The sequence below is a fragment of the Macrobrachium nipponense genome, chromosome 17 (genome assembly GCF_015104395.2).
Source record: "Macrobrachium nipponense isolate FS-2020 chromosome 17, ASM1510439v2, whole genome shotgun sequence".
NCBI classification, from domain to species: Eukaryota; Metazoa; Arthropoda; class Malacostraca; order Decapoda; family Palaemonidae; genus Macrobrachium; species Macrobrachium nipponense.
Window position 1 is genome coordinate 33117410 of NC_087210.1, and position 22500 is coordinate 33139909.

The 22500-nt window shown below is 36.6% G+C and overlaps 1 protein-coding gene across 3 annotated transcripts in view; it reads left to right on the forward strand.

The window, feature by feature from the left end:
• Nucleotides 1-6085: 6085 nt before the first annotated feature.
• LOC135196172 (UDP-galactose translocator-like) overlaps nucleotides 6086-22500 on the forward strand; it is an 81358-nt gene continuing 64943 nt past the window's right edge. Inside the window, exons 1-2 of one of the 3 annotated variants that reach the window (XM_064222752.1) lie at nucleotides 6086-6285; nucleotides 12729-12822. In XM_064222752.1, the coding sequence (XP_064078822.1) occupies nucleotides 12804-12822 (19 nt within the window). In that variant the 5' untranslated portion in view covers nucleotides 6086-6285; nucleotides 12729-12803. The other 2 variants (XM_064222751.1, XM_064222753.1) reach the window with 2 other exon arrangements.

Sequence of the window (22500 nt, forward strand, 5' to 3'; positions counted from 1 at the left end):
GCAGTGGCGCTTTTATAGTAAAGCCAAAAGAGAATGTTGGCTTTATTATATTAATGGAATGAAGTCGAGACCCCACTGAGAGTGGTGTGGCGTAAAGTAAGGAAAATGAGTGGAAATTTTGTTGCGTCACCATTACCCTCATTAAGAAGAAACGACACTGGTCACAGAGCCCACTGAAGTGGCCAATGAGCTATGAAAACACTTTTCTAAAGTTTCTAGCCATAGCAATTATTCTCCTAAATTTCAAAGAATTAGGAATTCTGTGATTCGGGAAAATCTGAACCATACAACAACAAGTTTTCCCTAAGAGAATTATTTCGGGAGTCTCTCTCCTCAAGTTAGTCCACAGGTCCAGGTGATAATACAATCATACATGAAATGCTTAAGCACCTCCCAGACGATGCCAAAAGATATTTACTCCAGATTCTAAACAAAATATGGGAAACTGGAATTTTACCCAATGACTGGAAAACATTCATAATTGTTCCTATTAAAGAAACGTAATAAAGATGCTCCCCAAGCCACCAGCTATAGACCAATAGTTCTTACCAGCTGTGTGTGTAAGCTGATGGAGAAAATTATAAATACTAGACTAGTTGGACACCTGGAAACCACTTAAAGGATCAATATCGCCACTTCAATTTGGTTTCAGGAAAAACCGCTCCACACTTAATTTCTTGCTGAGGCTGACCAATCAAATTCAGAAAGGATTCGCCAAACAATATTGGACCATCGGTGTATTTTCTTTTTCTTTTTTTACCTCGAGAAAGCGTATGGCACTACTTGGAGAACTGGCATCATGAAACAATTGCACAAGATAGGCATATGTAGACGAATGATCAGGTTTATGTATTCCTTTTTAAAGGACAGATTGTTTAAGATAAAAGTGGGAAACTCTTTCTCCCAACCTTTCGTGTAGAAGGAAGGAGTTCCAAAAGGAAGCGTTTTAAGTGCAACACTCTTTTCGGTGGCAATAAATAGTGTGGTTGAAAAAATCCTGCCTACTGTTAAATGCTCGCTTTTTGTCGATGACCTTGCAATATACTGCACAGGATATGACTTCTTGTCAGTATGTAAACATATGCTAATTTATATTAATGCTATTATAATTGGGATGATGAGAATGGTTTCAAATTCTCCTCTTCCAAAACAGTTTCAATGACATCTACCAGGTGCCAACGTATGGAAAAGGTTCTCCCATACTTAGTAAATTTAAAAGGATCTATCATTCCTTTGAAAATGGAGTCAGATTTCTGGGGATAACTATCGACCATAAATTAACATGGGCCAGCCACATTAATACCCTAAAGATTAATGTTAAACAATCTGGATTTAGTTGGGGCTGATATAAGAAATCCCTTTTGAGACTATATGACTCGCTGTGTCGATCTTAGCTAGACTATGGCTGTAAAACCAAGACAAAGGAACTGGGTGCTACGTACACAACATGGGGTTGAGAATATGCCTAGGGGCTTTCAGAATTCCGTCTGTTGAAAGCATAATTAGCATATACTATCTCGACAGAGATCATCTTCCCCTTGATCTAAGAAGGCAAGAGCTAGGGTTGCGATACGTGGCTAGACTCAAAAGTGCTCCCACAAATCCCTCCTTTCAAGTACTCAAGGAAACATACTCACGAAATTTTTCTGGTACAAGAGTTTCTAAACCATTCCAAATTCGACTGAGTGAGGGCTTATCCCGGAAGTGTTAGTAAGTAAAAAGTTGTTTAACAAAAAGGATTGCATTAAAGAAGAGATTAGGGAAAAATTTTCAGAGCACGACGTTGCCCATGCTAATTATACAAAGATCTATACAGATAGATCAAAGTCAGATCGTGGTGTTGGTTGTGCTGTTATCCTTGGTGATACAGCATATACAACTGAATTGTACGCTGTATCGACATTTGCCGCCGAATCAACAGCCGTAGTCTCTGCCCTAGATTTAGTTTTTCAAAGTAGTTACACTAATTTTGTCATAAACTCAGATTCTGAAAGCACATTAGAAGCTATTAAAAATCTAATAGCTTTCATCCATTAATTCAAAAGTTCAGGAGTGGCTTTTTCGTAGTATACATTGTCTACGTAAATCACTCTCTCTATTGGGTCCTTTCCCACGTGGGGATTAGCGGAAAGGAGATGGCAGACGGGGAAGCAAAAGCTGCTAATATATTTATCAGAAACAACTTTCAGAAGAGTGCCTCATACAGACCTAAAAAGTCCTATTAAGTCTTATGTTTGAAGTAAATGGCAAGAAAGATGGTCTTCTCCTCTTCTTGCCAATAATAAAGATTGCAGAATATTTTAGAAATAATATAGTACTGCAGCGGCCCTTCGTCATTCCAGCTTGGCAGATGAACAGGGGTTATTGTAACCAGATTAATGATTGGGCACACTCATTTAACGCATCAGTTTATTTTAGAAGGAAGGAAGCAGCCCTCCAGGGTGTGCTGACTGTGGCGAGATATACTAAAAGTGGAGCACATTCTGATGGTTTGTCTCAGATATTTGAACCAAAGAGAAAGATCTTGCCAGGGTATAAATCCCTCTCGAATATTTTGGGAGATGAAGCAGATATTTCTGCTACCATCTCGTTTTATATGTAGTATACGAAAAATTTTAACAGCATTTAATATTTTCTTATTATAAAATAGAATATCATATAGATTTTTAATGACATATACATATATATATATATATATATATTATATATATATATATTATATATATATATATGTGTGTGTGTGTGTGTGTGTGTGTGTGTGTGTATATATATATATATATATATATATATATATATATATATATATATATATATCAAGAGGAGAAGGACATAAAGACTTGCTAAAAAGGTCAATTTATTCCCGACGTTTCGTAATGTCTTCATACATTTTCGAGGGCTGTACAAAATAGATAGCATAAAATAAATTACAGTAAAGCTAAGAATTTGAAATATAAAAGTTGCACAATGATTACAAACTTAAATTATTAAAAAAACTAAAAGGACACCTTTAAAAACAAAAAACGTAAACTAAACAGGACAAAATTTATAAATTAATAATAAGTCTTTATGTCCTTCTCCTCATTGATGTATATCCGGCTGTGGCCACCGCTGTTTGGATGTATATATATTGTATATATATGTATATATATAGATATATATATATATATATATATATATATATATAGATATATATATATATATATATATATATATATATATATAATATATATCAATGAGGAGAAGGAAGGATAAAGACTTAAGAAAAACTTTGAAAAAGGTCAATTTATTCCGACGTTTACATAATGTCTTCATTACATTTTCGAGGGCTGTACAAAATAGATAGCATAAAATAAATTACAGTAAAGCTAAGAATTTGAAATATAAAAGTTTTGCACAATGATTACAAACTTAAATTATTAAAAAAACTAAAAGGACACCTTTAAAAACAAAAAACGTAAACTAAACAGGACAAAATTTATTAAATTAATAATAAGTCTTTATGTCCTTCTCCTCATTGATGTATATCCGGCTGTGGCCACCTGTTTGGATGTATATATATATGTATATATATATATATGTATATATATATATATATATATATATATATATATATATATATAAAACAAGTCATTCATTAAACTTCATATCTATTTTATTTATTTGTCATGTCGCCTCATTTTATTTATTAATCCTTTCCTTCACTAATTTAGTAATTCATCAATAATTATCATATGATACAATTCATTTACTCTTCATTACGGCACTGAATGGTCTTTTTTCACCCCAGTGCCTGGACTGCTGCCGTAAATATCATACATCCATCCAACGTTGATTACTTAAAAAAAATAGAAAGAAATGTGATTAAAATTAAGATGTTGGTGCACGGCACTTTAAAGTGTTACCTACCGCAGTCATTTACGATCTCATGAACTTTAACATCCATAATAATAGTACCAAAAGGACTTCCACTATTCCACTAATTAAAAAATACGCAGAAGAAAACATTGGTGATAGGGATTGGATCCTGATACCAGCAACACGATAACACGCACTGATTAACCTGGCTATATAGATTCAAACCACCAGCAAAAAACTAAAGTTAAAAATTACAATAGCACAGGCAAAGCCTAGATGTGTTTACATTTACATATTATATGTCGTTAAAGTAAAAGTTCCGCAAACAATAAAGAATTCTACGTAAAACGTTTGGGACTTCATTGGAATGTCGTTAACATTCAATTTCATTATTACGAGATATGTATTTATTTATTTATTTATTTATCTATTTATTCGAGATCCATCAATGGCTAAATTATTCTCAACATGATTATAGATAAGACAAAATGACGTTTGAAAAATTATATATAAATAAATAAAGAACAAAATAAAAAGAGAATTTGTTTATTATGTATTTATGTTTCTGTACAAATGGTTTATAAAATCATCTAAGCCAATATTTATTGTTGTAATATTACAGGATGAACTTCAGCATCAAGAGGGAATGAGTAAACTCTTTGCTTAGCTGTTGTATTGAAGCATTTAGCTCCAAATACAACCAACACTGTCCATTCATTGTTTACTTAGAGGAAAATGAATGAAACATATGCTGCTTTATTAGTCAATTAAGAACGTCAGGATAACTGTAAAGGACAAGCCGTAAATTAACAGAGAAAATGTAAATTCAAAGACAGAGCATTCTTGAAGACCAATATATGGGGCGGTTGACTTAAAAGAAAAAAGAAAGAAAAAAAGGAACAGCAACAGAAAATACAAGACGCAGGGTCAGACACGATGAAACTATATGCTTGTTTGCAAACAGATTGATTTATAGACTTTTTGGCATACATGACAAGCACTGGGGGTAACTGAGGTATTCAGCGCTGAAACGGAAACTGACAGTGAAATTGTTTGGAAGTTGTAAAGGGGGTGGGTGGGGGGGGGGGGGTGGTTGCAGCTGAGGACCGGAGGGACACTGCAAAGAACCTTAAGTAATTCCCACAGTGCACCGCATGAGGTACTACTGACGTCACTACCCCATACGGGCTGTTTGCAAACAGACCAACTTCCAGAAGCTATCGCAGTCCAAGGACCTTGCGAGTCATCATTGCCTTTGGGCACTAACTTACCAAGGAAGGACTAGAAGACACTGAACAGGGCTCGCAGTAGCGTTGGGAGGAGGAGGGATAGTTTCCACAAGTGGGGCTATGTTTTCTTGTCCCTGCGGCCACCAAGTCCAAACCATACAAGATATGAATGAACAGTTAAAAAAAAAAAATGTCCTACAACCGAAAACTCACAGGTTTATCAATTACTCTGATGAGAAAAGAGCAAGAAAATATATAGGTTGCAAATATTTAGAAAGATGAACAGGATGACGAAAATAAAGGGAAGTGGAAAAGGAAGAGGAGAAAGAGAAGTGGCAAATTAAGAAAAATGGAATGATATGGACAGAAGGCCAAGAGGAGAGGAGCAGGAAATAGTCACGAGGAGTTGAAGAAATGAAAGCCAGAAAGAGGAAATAAGAAAAGAGAAGAGGATTGATGAGGATTAAGAAGGGAAAGAGGAAAAGAGAAGGGAATGTGAAGTAATTACTTTCTCATATTAGGTATGTTACACATATGTGTAAGTGAAAATAACAATGAAGGTCTTGCAATAGTGTTCAATGAAGGCGGGACCTTAGAAATCTAAGACATTAAGTTATCCTATTAACTGAGAAGATGCAAAAACTGGAGGAAATAAAAGAAACCATATATTCACCAAAAAGTCACGAAATACAGGAACAAATTATTAATAAAACTATAAATTACAATTGTCAAATGAAAGCGGTCTGGGTATTGGACCGAATAAACAATTATGAATGACAAGAGAAGGTCGTTTCAATGCAAACCAGTGAGATGTGATGACGAACATTTCCATATTACTTATCATAATCGATGTTGAAAAATTCAGTTTGAATCGTGACTGAAATTTGCAAATGGCTCTCATAAACGCAGCCAATGGTCACTTTCAACGAGTGAGCCTTAGTAAACATTATACTGCTTTCAAGTTCTGTTTAAAATCTGCAGGAAGGGGCATTAGTGGTTTTGTGATGCGTTCGTTTTCGTTGCTGTCTTCGTAATTTATGATTGACTCTTCATATGCTCTATAGACAACTGGAATTGTATATGATTAAAAATTGTTTTTGCTTAACGTAGTGTGTTGGTGATAATTTATATATTGTGCTCTGGAAGACAAATAGAAAAAACACGAAGTTGAAAACTCCATACCTTCGAACACTTGGAATTGGTACGTGGCTATTTTGTAAACATAGAAGTTTTATTATAAGCGGTGAAAATTGTAGTTTATATACAATAAAGAGCGCAACTTTAATGATTTGATATATTTGAAGGAACTCATTGTGAATATAATTGCTCACTAGTTTTGGTACATATCAGTCAAAAGAGAACTTTGTAAGTAGTAAAATAGAACAAGGGATTTTAGTAGATGTCAACAACCTCCGAAAGTGGACGTGGCTGGTACGGCATTGTAGTACCTAACTCCTAAGTAAAAGCTCTGTGATATTTCTGTGCATTTACGTGAGTATGGCTTGCATTTTCTGTGTAGACGGAATGTTTCTAATTACAGCATACCACTGCATTCCCAAGTTTTCTGTGCGCTAGGCAACTGTAACTTGTGTAGCACCCTAGATTAGTGCAAGTACCTAGCCAGGGCTTGTTGTTCATTGAGTGTAGCCGAGGTAGGATTTAATTTTACGTAGGTAATTATATATAATTTGTGGTAAAATTTTACTGTATTATCACACCCATACCCATGAGAACCATTTTAATACCAACCCCATTGTAATGAATGTTAAAAGATGGTAAACACCTCTGTAACAATAGATCAAGGTATATACTAGATTTTAGCCTGACTTTTATACTAGTAACCAAGCATATTAACCTTAAGAAGACTCAAGAGCACAGCATAAGAACTCCAGGGTAGAACTATGGGGTTGCTGCACATCGAGTACTACCTATTAGGCTACCTTAGAGATTGACTTTTCCTTTATCCTAGTCTATTTTGGTTGCTTATGAACAATTTACGATTTTTTTTTTCTGGCAATTGACTGGAACCTGTAATTAACCTCATAACTTATATGTCATTATACTATGTTGGCAATCCCAAATGCTTTAGCACTTGGGCAATCCTGGAATACTTTCGTTTGTGGATGATCCTGGAATGCTATCACGCGTAGTAGTATCAATGGCTAAGTAACACCGCTTACTATGTTAGGTTAGGTTAGGGTAGATTAGGTTAGTATAGCTAGTTCCTTTTATAATAGGTCTCGTAGTCAGTTAATCCTTTTTTGAACACATGGCTCCCTTATGACTTCCAGCGTAGCAGTAGTGATCATAACATCAACATGTCCGTTCTCTCTCCGTATGTTTTACCCTGCCCAAAACACCCATTCCGAAGGGTCCCTGATAAAGATGTGAGGTTAATAATAATCGACCAACAATCAGCAACCGGAATGACAGACACTTCCATGTCACTACCTTATATAGTAGTAATAGTACGTACCTTGAACTCATGCTGGGTTAGGTTCCAGAACCCCTTGTGCAAGGCGAGGATTCATGTAAGTTTGGTTTGGTTACTAAAATTACTAATATGTAACTTATGTAGATGCTTATTTCTAGAGTTTAAGCACTAAATATGACCCTAATCATACTCCCAAAGTATTAAGCTTACTTTTAAATGAAATTTAAGTTACTGTAATTTAATTGAAAAGTTAGCTTAATACATTACCCTTGAAAAGAAATAAATGGTTGACGTTAAAATAGAATGCAGTATCGTAATTTGTACTGTACAGGCAGTATCCGGTATATGACGGGTTTCGCTCTGATACCGCATCTAAACCAAAAATTGTTGTAAACTGAAACAGTCGTAGAAAATTGTAGGAAAACCTTACCTTTAGTTCTTTGAGAATTCTTTGGGTGTCTTGAAAATGACATAACCTGCATTTTTATTGAGTCTTTCATAAAAAAAAACTCAAAATTTTTAACATTCTCCTGTTTTAGAGACTGTTTGCCTCACTGCTTGTCTAACAAAAAAAAGACTTGGAATTTCACAGAGCTACTCTGTAAATTTTTACTTAGATTTTCCTAGTCATGGAAATGCAAAAATATGGAAAAAATTAATGATGAAGTAACAGTATGTTTATCTATAAAACTATACAAAAATGCATAAAAAATCTCTCTCATCTCAGAGAGAGGGAAAAGAAATGCTAAGCCATTTAGGTACAACCTTTGTGATTGGTTGGAATTCCACCCTTCCAGCCAATAGCATGCCATCAAGGAAATAAGAGGCTTGTTGCAAGCTGTTATTTGCTACTTTCAGTTCCTCCAGCCAATAGCGTATCATCATGGAGAGAGAGGATTGCTACGAGCTGTCATTAGCTACTTCCAATCCTCTAGCAATGTGTCGTCATAGAGCCTATGTCAAAAGATTAAAAAAATTGTAATAACCGATGATGGAATTTTAGTATAATAATTTTATGTCGATACAGCAATCCACATTTCATTAAAGGATAAAATTATTTGTGTTATTCAGTGGAGGGGAGAGAGGGAGAGAGAGAAAAGGTTGCTTTCACGTAAGTGATTTACCAAGCAATTTTGCCGGAAGTGCTGCCATTGTTAGTGTAGGTGAACTGGACCTGCCCACTTTCGGAAACACCTGTTACTACTGAGAAAACGACTAACAGTTCGTTAATCATTTCTTTGTTCCTATATGATATATAAACCCTCGGTCCTTTACAACTGGAATTATTGAAGGCATAGCCTGTACGCGGCCGCTGAAATCTTTAAACGAGGCAGTTTGGTAGTTAACTACCGGTCCAGTAGTTGGGAGTTCCTTCGGACCAGATGTAAACATTCCAATTTGCTTTTGGCTGTCACCGGGGAAAGATGTGTTTCTTCACTCTCTCTCTGTCCGACTGTTTTCAAGCTGATTTCTTTTCAATCCCGGTGGTATTTTTCCTTGTTCTGTGTTTTATATGTGCATGGTTGTGTTCTTTGTGAGTTTGAGAGTAATATCTTTATTGAAATGCAAAGCAAAGATTCACAATCACTTAAGTATGAAAGCTTCTAGTCTTCCATGGATGTTGATCCTTGTGTCGTGCGTTCCTTCTGTGGAGGGCATAAGGGTGATATAAATAATCATTGAGCTGAGTGTTGTGATTGGTCTACAGCGCTGTGAGGGAGGTTTGTCAGGAGGAGGCGGTGTGTCAGGAAGACACCTTTCCCAGTGGTTCTGGGTAACACGTCAGCAATCACGCCCTTGATAGTTAATCCGTTGTCTTCCTACCTCTCTCCCGGCAATCATCCCATACCCACTGTGTTCTTTTTGGGGGAAGCCTCTACTTCACCTTCCTCATCCGACTTGTTGGGGGAGGAAAATGGGGGGTTGGGCAGGGAAGCTGTGGACCAGGACAGTACTCGTCTGTGGGTCTCTCTTGCTCCAAAGGTACTCCTTTGGGGCGAGGGGGTACCCCTCCCATTAACCCAACTTAGTCTTCTGCAGGTGAGGTGTCAGGATTGGATCAGGCGTGGGCTTCGCTGGGCCTGTTGGGGCCTTCGTCTGTGGATGCATTGCTGGCACACATGAATAGTACTAATGCCAGCACTGTGGTAACTCAGCTGTAGTCAGCTCCATTACATGTACAGTAACTACAAAGTTTTAGTCTTGCATCCCACCTAGTTTTTGCTCACCACCCAACCAACATGACCCCTAGGGTGGTGTTGGGTACGCATGCCCATCTGCCAGCTCGCCATCTCCCAGTGCCTGTGATCTCAGTGCCACCTCCTGTTTTTGGTGTAGCACCCATGCCTGTTCCTGTGGTTCCTAGTCCTGTTAGAGGTGACCCTGCCTGCCATTCCTGTTGCTATTCCTGGGCCTGCTCCCCACATCGGGGCCCCCTGACAACTCTCCTGCGGAAGCTGGCGAAGAAGTCAAGGAATAAGAGGTCTCGTAAAGTGTCGTTGTCTCCGTCTTCGTTGTCTGCTGCCACCTCACCTCCCTCTTTGAAGGCTTCTCGGCCTAAGAAGAGGAAGGTAGCCTCTCTGCCCCCTAGAAATCTGGTCACGAGCCTTCTAAGGGTCTGCATCCTCTTCCCGAGGAAGCAATTGGCGCTCTTGTTGGCTCGCCTGCTCCTTCAGGAGTGTCACGGGAGCCCCAGGAGTTTGTACTGAGGTTCATTCTCCTGTCTTCGGATCTAAGGGTTCTGCCCCTGGAACTGAAGCTGTGTCGGGTACTTGTTCGCGAGTCTCCCCAAGTTTACAGCCCTCCAGGGGTCCACATGTCCACTGTCAGTGATGGAGAGACCTCTCGGCCTAGGTACAGTGGCACAGGGCAAGAGAAAGGACTGAACCGCACTGGTAACTGGGTCCCACCTGTGAAAGCCAAGTCTAGCTCTTCATCAGGTGCCAGAAAAGATGTTGCTGTCTCTTGGGAAGGCATCGGGAGGAGCTAAGAGGAGGTCCCCTGTGCAGTCCTCTTTTTACAAGGTTTTGGCTTCGAAGAGGACTGGGGTGTGTTGTGAGGACAGTGCATGTTCTCGCCATCCTGTTGGCCCACAGCCTCACCTGACTCTCTCCCACATTCGAGTGAGCAACAGAGTATGACAAGGCCAAGCTCCTCAGCCGTGTGGCGAGAATTTTTGCATTCTCCTCGGGAAAGTGTCTCACCTAGGCGACCATGCTCTCCTAGACCTGCACTGCCTTCATCACCGTGGGTTAATGATGGCATGGGGCTCATTCCTCCCAGCAGTGCTGCTAGTAGGACAAAGGAGAGCATCTGATCCTCCTCACCTATTCTCTCTACTTCCTTGGGGTACACCAGGAGGGCCAAGGTGGATAAGAGGAATCCTGCAGATTATTCTCCGCAGGGCTCAGCTGGAGGGGGTTTAGGACCCCACCAGACGTACGCCCATGTCATTGAGTAAATCAGGAGCACTCTTTGCATAGAGACTCGAACACCACTGAGTTACTGAGGACCTTCGGTGAGATTGTAGTGCTGATTTATCAGCACAACGATCTCGGGGAAACAACCATGGCCTCTTCTTTGGGAAACTGCCCCCTCTTGTCTCACATCTTTCTGGGGTCCTAAGAAGGAACCCACGGTTTTGATGGGGCTGCCGTGGTCTGCGCTTTCTGAAGAAGTATTTGGCCAGGCAAACAATTTTGTCTCTAGGCAGAAGAATTCTCTTCGGTCCAATCGATCTGACAAGCTGCCCTACCTGTCCCACCAGATGACAAACCTGTGGGCAAACCTGGTACTCAAAAGAAGAGATGCTGTTTTCTCTCTAGTATCCAGGTCTCTCAGTCCTGAGTTGAACTTGGCCCTTTGCAATGGAGCTTTGCTGGGTTCTGGCTCTTTCTTCAACAGAGAGCAGGTAGACGCTGCGGTAGACAAGCACTGGGATGACGACAATAAAGACGACCTTGTCCACCAGTCAGTGGCAAAGACCTCTGGGTCTTCACACTCCACTGTGGCTAGAACGAGTCTCACTAGCTGTTCCTCGGCCCACAAGAAGTCCTCTTCTAAGGGCACCCATGGAACGACCCAGCCTTCTTCTATCCCGTTGAAGGGGGCACAGTCACATCCCTTTCAGCCCTCCTTGCCTTCTGGAAAGGGGGTTAAGAGAAAGAAGAAGGGAAAACGCTAGAGGCAGTGTTCCCCTCAAGCTGCTGCCATTGCTGGGGGGTGTGCCTATCGAGCCATTGGGCAACATGGCAGTGATGCGGAGCGTAGACCTGGGTAGTAGACATCCTTCGGGAGGGATATCTACTTCCTTTGGAGTTTCTGCCACCCCTCATCAACCACCCAGTCCATCTGCAGCCATACCTCATAGGATCACCAACGTATCAAGCACTATTGCAAGAAGTGCAAAAGATGCTGAGCATGGGTGCTGAAGAAGTCGTGTTGGCTGTAGAGAAGACTTGTGGGGGATGGACACCATTCATAGACCTCTCTTCCTTGAACCGATTAATTCGCCAGACTTGGTTCAAGACGGAGACGGCTCGTACTGTGCTCGCCTCCATCAGAGAGAACAACTTCATGCTTACGGTGGACTTGAAGGATGCATATTTCCAGATACCCATCCATCAGTTGTCCTGCAATTACCTCCGCTTTGTCCTCGGGGAGATGTACCAATTCAGGGTACTCTTATTTCAGGGTCTTGACCGCTCCCCAGGTGTTCATGAGAGTGTTCACCCTGGTTTCAACTTTATTACTTTATTAATGTGTGTAAAGAATGTTAATATTATGGTAATTTTGCATGTAACTGATTTTTTTCTATAAAAAAAAATGCTGTCTCCTAATAGAAGTGGCTCCAGAGAAAATTAAAAGAATTTTACTACTACAGTAAGAAAATAAAATTTATTCAGATAATATGTATTGATTCCAAAATTATGGATATGGATAATGGGTATTGTAGGACAGTACCATCCTGTTCTCCAACAAGCATTCCAAATTCTAAATTGGCAAGTTTTGTGGTCACGAATAAAAAATAAGAAGGCTTGCAATGTGTCAAAAACTTAAATGAATAGCTATTGTTCCCCTTGTTCTTTCTTTTGCCCATTTTGTTTTCCATTGAATTTCCGGTACTGCTTTAAGTACCCCAACTTGTTTATTGGAAGAAAATATCCCTGCTAATTTTCATGTTGTATTTAATTTTTTAATTTTTTTTACAGGTTTGGCAGTGAATTTGGACTACGTATAGTAGCTGAGATTTAAGCAGGCATAGAAGTACTATAACAGTTATCAGAATGGGGTTTGATAAAGGGGGTAAGTATGGGCAGAGTGGATTTCCAGATACCTGTATAGACAGCCCCAAGTTATGGCGGGTGGGAGGTTCCATTCCTGGCTGAGGGCCGCTAACCAAAAATCGCCAATAACCGATAATTGCTGATACTAATTATAATAATAAATGGCATTTTTTAACATCATAAGCTCAATGAAACTGCTCATTGGCACCGTTAACCACTTATCAGCGCCAATAAAGCACTTACCGACACCAGTAAACCGCTTACTGATGCTAATAAACCATTTACCGACACTGAAAATCACTTAATGTTGCTGAAAATCTGGTTAACGACGTCGTTACCTAAGTGCCATAAAACCAGAACAGCGTTAACCACTGCCGGCGATATGCAGGGGCTGCCTGTACTGTATTATGTAATTATATCAGTAAGCTTTAATTAATTAAGCTTTCCATTTTATTTCATAACATTGGAAATGAATCTTACCTACTGTGAAAGTTAGCTTATGTCTTTGTGTCATTAGGTATATATGGCATGTCATTAGCTATTTTCGGCATTTAAAATAAAATTAAATAAGTTTGGCTAACCTGCTAGGACTGTCTCTGTAATCTCCTGTTTCTTACCAGGTGGTGTTGAAATGTTTATGTTCTTGGCAGAATTCTTCATGCCGTGTCCTTATGCAGACAGTGTTAGTGTTAATTGATGTTAGTAATAATATTGTAGGGGCTTTTTTTTTTCTTTTCTTTTCTTTTTACACAATTGGTGCTGGACAATGGGAACAAATTTAGAAGTTACAAACTTGACTATCCTTAACCTAATTTTGTTTCTACACAATATACAAACCCTCAGTTCTTTACATTAGGAATATGCTTACAGTGAAGCTGGAACACGGTTGTTAAAATTCTTGAACTAGGTGGTTAGTTAGTAACTACGTCCGGTAGGCGAGGATACCTTTCTGCCCAGATGTAAACATTCCACTTTCCTTTTGGCTGACATGTTTTCTTGAGCTGTTGCCTGACTGTTAATAAACTGTTTTTCCCAGTTGGGTCTTTTTTTTTTACCCTATATATATTTTTTTTTTATATATATATATATATATATATATATATATAATATATATATATATATATATATATATATATTATATATACTGTCTTGTGGTTGTTATTTATTATACCCTATCGGCTCCTTGTCGATTTTGAGCGTGGCCCCTACGTTGCCAAATGTACTTCTCTCGAATTTTTAATGGCCTACCCTTCCCATTTACCCCTTTTAATCCCTGCGTCTGTCAAGGAGGCTTACCTCCTTGGCGTTTGTTAATGTCTCATGGGAGCAGTATACTTCTGGGGGTTCCCTGTTGCCTCGGCACTCCTTCTGTTTTTCATATACTTCTAATTAAATCTCTTTTAGGACCTTTCTTGTGATCATCACAAGCCACTGAACTTCCGCACTTTTAATTTACTTGTTTTTGTGTTAATTTACTGTATGTATGAATGTTATATATATATATATAATATATTATATATTATAATTATATAATAATTAATATATATATAACTATATACTTATATTATATATATAATATATATATTATAATAATGGTATATATATATATATATATATATATAAATATATACCCCCCTATAATATATTATATAATATAACAAGTGGTCCCCCCGGGGGTATTAGGGGGCTGCCGTACCAGACCCCCCGGCGAATAGTTAGAATCCGCGAATGTTTGGAACCCCTATAAAAACGCTAAAAACAGCCTATTTTGTTAGTTAAAACTTAAGAAAAAACCACTAAAAATGTTCATACTTGGTAATAGTTTTATCACAAAAAGTGCATTTTATGATGAAATTGATTACAAAAACCAGGAATTTATGGATATTTCTCATAGAAAAATACCGCGAATGCGCGAATTTTCCGCGAATAATACAGGAAAACGTTCCCAATAGAATCCGCGAATGTGTGAGTACGCGAATACGGGGGTCCACTGTGTATATATATATATCTATATATCTATATATATATATATATATATATATATATATATATATATATATATATATATAATATATATTATATATTAATATTTTATTTCACGGGAGATGTGTACCAGACACCCACGCGAATAGCTCAAACCCGCGAATAGTTAGAACTCCCCTCTAAAAATACCTATATCAGCCTATCTTGAAAGTTCAAATACCAAATGTCTACTTAAAGTATTATCCTACATCAAATATACCATTGAATTGATACTATTAATATCATTTTAAAGTCATCTTAAACATTTTACTATTAGAAATATATAAATAGCCAATAGCAGAGAGAGAGAGAGAGAGAGAGAGAGAGAGAGAGAGAGAGAGAGAGAGAGAGAGAGAATAACTCCTTACGATATCAATAGATTGAAATGAATAGATTGAAATGAACGTCTGTAGGCAACACTTTTTTTCCCCTCCCATAAATACATATATTTCTCCAGAGAAGAGAGAAGGAGAGGACTGAACAATTACGTTTGTCTGTCTATCAATTCTTTTGCTGAGAGCGAGAGAGATAAAAGAAGGAAGAAATGGAAACACCAAATGTATACCTTATGTAACATCCTGCATCAAATTTACCTTGAATTATTATCATATTACTGTATTAATCTTAGAGATTGTATTGATATAATTTCAAAGTAATCCTAAACATTAGTACCCTTAAAGGTATATACTTACATACATACTTATAACACTTGCAGCCAAGAGAGACAGTTGTGGAGAGAGAGAGAGAGAGAGAGAGAGAGAGAGAGAGAGAGAGAGAGAGAGAGAGAGAGAGAGAGAGTTGTCCTTACAGTATTTAAAAGAGTGAAATGGAATGATTTTTGTATTTAAAATATTCACATATGAATTTTGTAATTACAGTTATAGTATTATTATTGGAAAATATTAATGATAAACTTATTACATACATGTCCATGAAAATTATCTCATCTCAGTAAGAGAGAGAGAGAGAGAATTACATAAAAACCATTAAATTCGTTGACCATTGTATGGCATTATTACTTTCCCAGCTCCGAGCGTCACTGGAGTTATGAGAAGGTAAGGAAATTGATACAGAAAAAGACGAAGGGAAGAATTTTCATTTGAAATTAGTTATCGTATTATTACTACTTCTATTATTATTATTATTTGAAAATATAATAAACACATGCATTTACCATAAAAATTCTCTCATCTCAGTAAGAAAGAGGAGTTATCCTTACAAGTGAAATGGAAAGGTAATTTTCATCTCTTTAAAATACTACCATTATGCATTTTGTAATTACAGTTTTATTATTATTATTATTATTATTATTAACAACCCTCTTACGCCGGAGCGGTAAAAATAAATTTGTTTCCCGTGTGCCGGAGGGGTTTCGGAGTGAGCGAGGAAGCGGAAAAAATATTTTTTTTCAAAAAATCACAGCGCGCTTAGTTTTCAGATTAAGAGTTTCATTTTTTGGCTCCTTTTTTTGTCATTGCCTGAAGTTTAGTATGCAACCATCAGAAATGAAAAAAATTATCATTATCATATATAAAATAATGCGATATATGATAGCGCAAAACGAAATTTCTATATAATTGTATTCAAATCGCGCTGTGCGCAAAACGGTTAAGGTAACAAGTTACTTTTTTTTCGTTGTAATTTACACTAAATTGCAATCATTTTGGTATATAACACATTGTAAAACAATCAAGCAACAGAGAAAAATATATACACAAAATAATGCATGAATTCGTAACGTGCGGACGTAAACAAATACTTTTTTTCAAAAATTCACCATAATTCTAAATATTGTCTAGAGACTTCCAATTACTTTCAAATGAAGACAAATGATTGAATATTACTATACTGTAAGAGTATTAGCTTACAATTTGCAGTTTTCTACCATATCTGACGAGTTAAAGTTGACCGCCCCCAATGTCGAATTTTTTTATATACATATATTTTTATATGCAATTATTCGGAAATAAGAAAAAGCTACAACCTTCAAATATTTTAATTTTATTCTACATAAAATTGCGCACATTTTCATATATAAAACTCTATGAAATGCCTAATATGAAATGGAGCAAATATTCCGAGAATGGTACATACGTATTTCGGAGATTTGTGGTGGAGAATCTGCGCGCGGAGGGAAGGAAAGATTTTTTTTTAAATTCACCATAAATCTAAATATTGTGCTAGAGACTTCGAATTTGTTTCAAGATGAAGATAAATGACTGAATATTACTAGACTGTAGAGTTTTAGCTTACAATTGCGTTTTTCGACCATTTCGGTAGAGTCAAAGTTCACCGAACGTGGTTTTTTCTATTTATCGTGATTTATATGCAAATATTTCAAAAACGAGAAAAGCTACAACCTTCAATTATTTTTTGTTGTATTCTACATGGAATTGCGCACATTTTCATATATAAAACTCTATGTAACGGCTAATTTAAAATGGTGCAAACATTACCACAATCGCACGTATGATTTTTTCGGAAGAGTTACTGCGCGGACGTAAAGAAAATGTTATTTTTTTCATAAATTCACCATAAATCGAAATATTGTGCTAGAGACTTCCAATTTGTTGCAAAATTAAGGTAAATGATTGAATATTACTAGAATATAAGCGTTTTAGCTTACAATTGCGTTTTTCGACCATTTCGGTAGAGTCAAAGTTGACCGAAGGTTGAAATTTCGGCAATTAACTTTATTTATATGAAAATATCTCAAAACTGATAAAAGCTACAATCATGGGTATTTTATTGTTGTATTCTACATAAAAATGCGCACATTTTCATATATAATACTTCATGTAACGGCTAATTTACAATGGTTATCAAAATATGGTCAAAGTGACGAAATAATTTCCGAGATGTGTCACAGATACTTTTTAGTTCGGCAAGAAAGAAATTCGCGCTTGCGCGCCTGTGTATCGATTGTAAACAAAACAACACCTTGATCTGTGAACTCCCAGCATCCCCCAAGGCGCGTGATTCAAGAGTTTTTGGCTGGTAGGCCTAAAAGTATTTTTCCGCAAATTTAAAAAAAAACTTTTGTATGTCGACGTAAAATACGTGCAGTCGGCACCCGAGAGACAAAAAATGTAGACGTAAAATACGTCCAGTCGGCGTTTAAGGGTTAAATAACTGAAATTATCAATAAACATTTTACATACTAGTACCATAAAAATTCTTTCATCTTGGTAAAAGAGAGAGAGAGAGAGAGAGAGAGAGAGAGAGAGAGAGAGAGAGAGAGAGAGAGAGAGAGAGAGAGAGAGAGAGAGTGTGTTTATCTCTCTGTTCTCTCAAAAAATACTTATAACGCTTCCAGCGAAAGAGAGGGAGGGAATTACCACGATGACATTATTATCTTGTGTGGCAAAAGAGAGAGACCTTACCTTACAGACCTTACATCTTGTTCGGGTTGCCCCAGGTCCCTCAGTATGAGGCACTTCTAATGTCTACCAGAGAGTTGCTATTACATCTTCCGGTATATTTTGCATCTTCCAATCTTGGATGGTCTGGGATGCAGTTTAGATATTTGTCAAGCTTATTCTTGAACACATCTACACTCACTCCTGTTATATCCCTCAGATGAGCTGGCAACGCATTGAATAGATGCTGCATTATCGATGCTGGTGCGTAGTGGATTAATGTCTTGTGTGCTTTCCTTATTTTTCCTGGTATAGTTTTGGGCACTATTAATCTACCTCTGCTTGCTCTTTCTGATATTTTTAGCTCCATGATGTTTCCAGCTATTCCTTCTATCTGTTTCCATGCCTGAATTATCATGTAGCGTTCTCTTCTCCTTTCTTAGACTATATAATTTTAAGGATTGTAGTCTTTCCCAGTAGTCAAGGTCCTTAACTTCTTCTATTCTAGCTGTAAAGGACCTTTTTACACTCTCTATTTGTGCAATATCCTTTTGATAGTGTGGGTACCATATCATATTGCAATATTCAAGTGAACTATGAACATATGTTTTATAAAGCATAATCATATGTTCAGCTTTTCTTGTTTTAAAATGCCGTAACAACATTCCCATTTTTGCTTTACATTTTGCCAATAGAATTGCTATTTGATCGTCAGCTTAACATGGTCCTATTCATCATCACACCAAGGTCTTTAACTGCTTCCTTATTTGTGATTGTCTCATTATTAGGTCCCCTATATGCATAGTATAGCTTTCCTTCTCTGTCTCCATAGTTTATTGATTCAAATTTATCATAGTTAAATACCATCCTATTTACCTCTGCCCAATCATATACTTTGTTAAGGTCTCTTCGTAGCGCGTTCCTATCATCATCACAAGTAATTTCTCTACTTATTCTTGTGTTATCGGCGAAGCTACTCACTACCGAGTCCTTAACTATCTGTTTTCTGTTGTGTAAAAATTCTTTTAACCATCTTCCTACTTTATCCACTATATTATGTTTTCTAATTTTCTTTGCTAATATATTATGGTCTACCTTGTCAAAAGCTTTTGCAAAGTCTAGATAAACCACATCTGTTTCATTTCCGCTTTTCATATTTTTGTATATGTTTTCACGGTGGACTAACAGTTGGGTTTGTGTACTTTTTCCGGGTACGAAACCATGTTGTCCTATATTAAACAGATTATTTTTTATTAAATGTTTCATAATATTTTTCTCCATTAGCCTTTCATACACTTTCATAATATGTGATGTTAGACTCACAGGCCTATAATTACTTGCCTCTAGTCTTGATCCACTTTTGAATGTAGGGGCAATATATGCTAATTTGTGCTCATCATAAATTGTGCCTGTATCTACACTTTGTCTTAATAATATTGCAAGTGGCCTTGCAATAGAATGAACTACTTTCTTTAACAAAATAGCAGGAACTCCATCAGGCCCTGCTGCAGCTCCATTTTTAATTTCATTAATAGCCTGCACAATATCAGCTTCATTAATATCTATGTCAGCTAAATATTCACTATTTTCGTCCCTTACTTCTATATCATTATCTTCATTATCTATTCTAGGGGTGAATTCTCTCTTATATCGTTTTGCCAATATGTTGCAAATTTCCATTTTTTCATTTGTTAATCTCCCTTCAATTCTTAGAGGGCCTATTTCTATTCTTCTTTTATTCCTTTTTTTCGCGTATGAGTATAATAGTTTGTGGTTTTGCTTGATATTTATTAGGGTTTTTTCTTCCAAGTCCCGTTTTTCATTTTCTTTTGATTGTATAATCTTTTGTTCTGCATTTTCTATCTTACTTTTTAGTTCTATAACTTTCCATGCATTTTTTTTCTTTTGCAAGACCTTTTTTTCCACTTTCTGATTTTCTGGCGAACAAGATACCTTCTGTCTTTGGTTGGGTTGCATGACTGATGTTTACTTTTCTTCTTCGGTATATATTTATCCACTATTTTCTCTAATATTTTATGTAATATCTCCGTATTTACCCTTATGTCATCACTTACGAAAATGTTATCCCAATCTTTGTTTAATTCTTCATTTATTTCTGACCATTTTATATTTTTACTGTAGAAGTTGTATTTTCCATATCCTTCCCACTTTTTCATTTCTTGCTTATCTCTGTTTTTACTTGCTTTGGAATGGACTGTTAATTCTCTGTCATTATGGTCTGAAATACTCGCTTTATAACTATTATTTCTTAACATAATTTCATCTCGTTCACAAATACTAGGTCTAAAGTATATTCCTTTCTTGTTGGCAGGTGATTTATTTGTTGAATGTTGTATTCTAGTAGCATATCTAATAGCTTTTCGAATTGCCTCTTATCTTCTGCACTGCTATTACTCTCTTTTTTATATGTATAAGTACAACCACAATCTCCTGTTCGTTCTTTCCAGTCTACGAAAGGAAAGTTGAAAGTCTCCAGATAGGAGAATAGTCCAGTCCTTGTGATTTCTACATATATCATCCCAATTTTTCTATTATTAAGTCAAACTCTTTAGTATTAGGAGGTCTATATATTACTATGTTCATTAATTTTTCAGATTCAAATTCTACCGCTATTAGTTCACATTCCGAGTTACTATATTTCTCATATATTTTTCCTTGTTTTTTGTCTTTCCCATATATTGCGGTTCCCCCTTGATTCCTATTTTTTCTATCTGATCTATAAGTTTGGAACCCTTTTATTTGATCATCATTCCCAGTCCTTGGGCTTGGGATACCAGGGATTTCAACTTCTCATTCATTAATATCTATTTTCTTTTCAATTTGGGCGGTTAGTTCTTCTAAGTACTCTATTTTTCTTTTTGAGTTACTCGTAACTAAACCTTGCGCATTCATCACTATGATGGTTTGCGTGTTTTCTCCTTCATTTAATATTGGTAATAATAAGGATTTTCCCATGTCTCTTTCCTGTTCTGGTATGTTGTTCTTTTTTTTCATTTCCAGAAATTCTGACATTAAAAAATCCAACTTTTCCATAATATATATTTGATCTTCCTTTATCATAATTATTAATTTTGTTTCTGAATCTGCAATTTTCTCCGTATCTGCAATATCCTTTTGCATAATAAATACAGTTATTATCTCTTGAGTAGAATCTTGGAGCTGAGGCTTTGAAATTTTTTGCTGACATCTCTGCATATCTCATTGATGGCTTGCTTTTTTCTTTTACCTGATATTCTTTATTCCTCTCTTTATTTGTTTCTTTCTTATTTTGGATTTTATTACTTGATTGATTATTTATTTGATTATGATTCATGGCTACAGGGTGCATATATTTACATTTTTTGTTGAACTTACATCCTTTTCCTTCTTTTAGGTTTTTGCATATTTTTGGATGCAGATCTCTGCAATCATCTCATAGCCATCTAGGTATGCACATTTACCATATATTTCATAGTTGTGACATACCTTAGGATGTTTGTAGTAACATCTTTCTCCAAATCTGCAATTGTCTCTTTTCAAAAGGATGCAGACTTTGTCTTTTTTGTCTATTTTTCCTCTTTCCCGTCATTGTGTAGATCTGGGTAGAGCCTCTTCGGGATTTTCTTTTGTGTTGTCATATCGTAATTTATTTTTCTTAAGTTATGCTGCTTTATTGCCTCATATGTAGTATCAATGAGTTATCTTCTGCATCCATACTTTATCCTTGTTCTTTGTTTTCCTTATTTTTTTCTGTCATTTCAGTTTTGTTTACTTCTCGTCTGTTTTCCTCTTCTTCTTCCTCTTCCTCTTCTTCTTCATCCTCAACTATTTGTACATTCAATCTTGATTTAATAACATTGTCTATCCATGATAGACATGTTGAGCAAAATATTCTGGTATCTTTTCTCATATCTTGCATTACCTCAGCACATTGTGGATGGGTCGGAATGTTGCATGCAGCACATTTTCTGATTAGGTTTTGTGGATTAACTATGCTATACCACACCTTACACAGTTTGCATTGCATGAGAGAGAGAGAGAGAGAGAGAGAGAGAGAGAGAGAGAGAGAGAGAGAGAGAGAGAGAGAGAGAGAGTTGACCTTAATTAAAAGTGACATGGATAGATTAGTATTGTATTTCTTTGAAATACTTTCACATAATGTGAATTTTGTAATTACAGTTATTATTATTATTATTATTATTATTATTATTATTTATTTTTTTTTTGCTCTATCACAGTCCTCCAATTCGACTGGGTGGTATTTATAGTGTGGGGTTCCGGGTTGCATCCTGCCTCCTTAGGAGTCCCTCACTCTC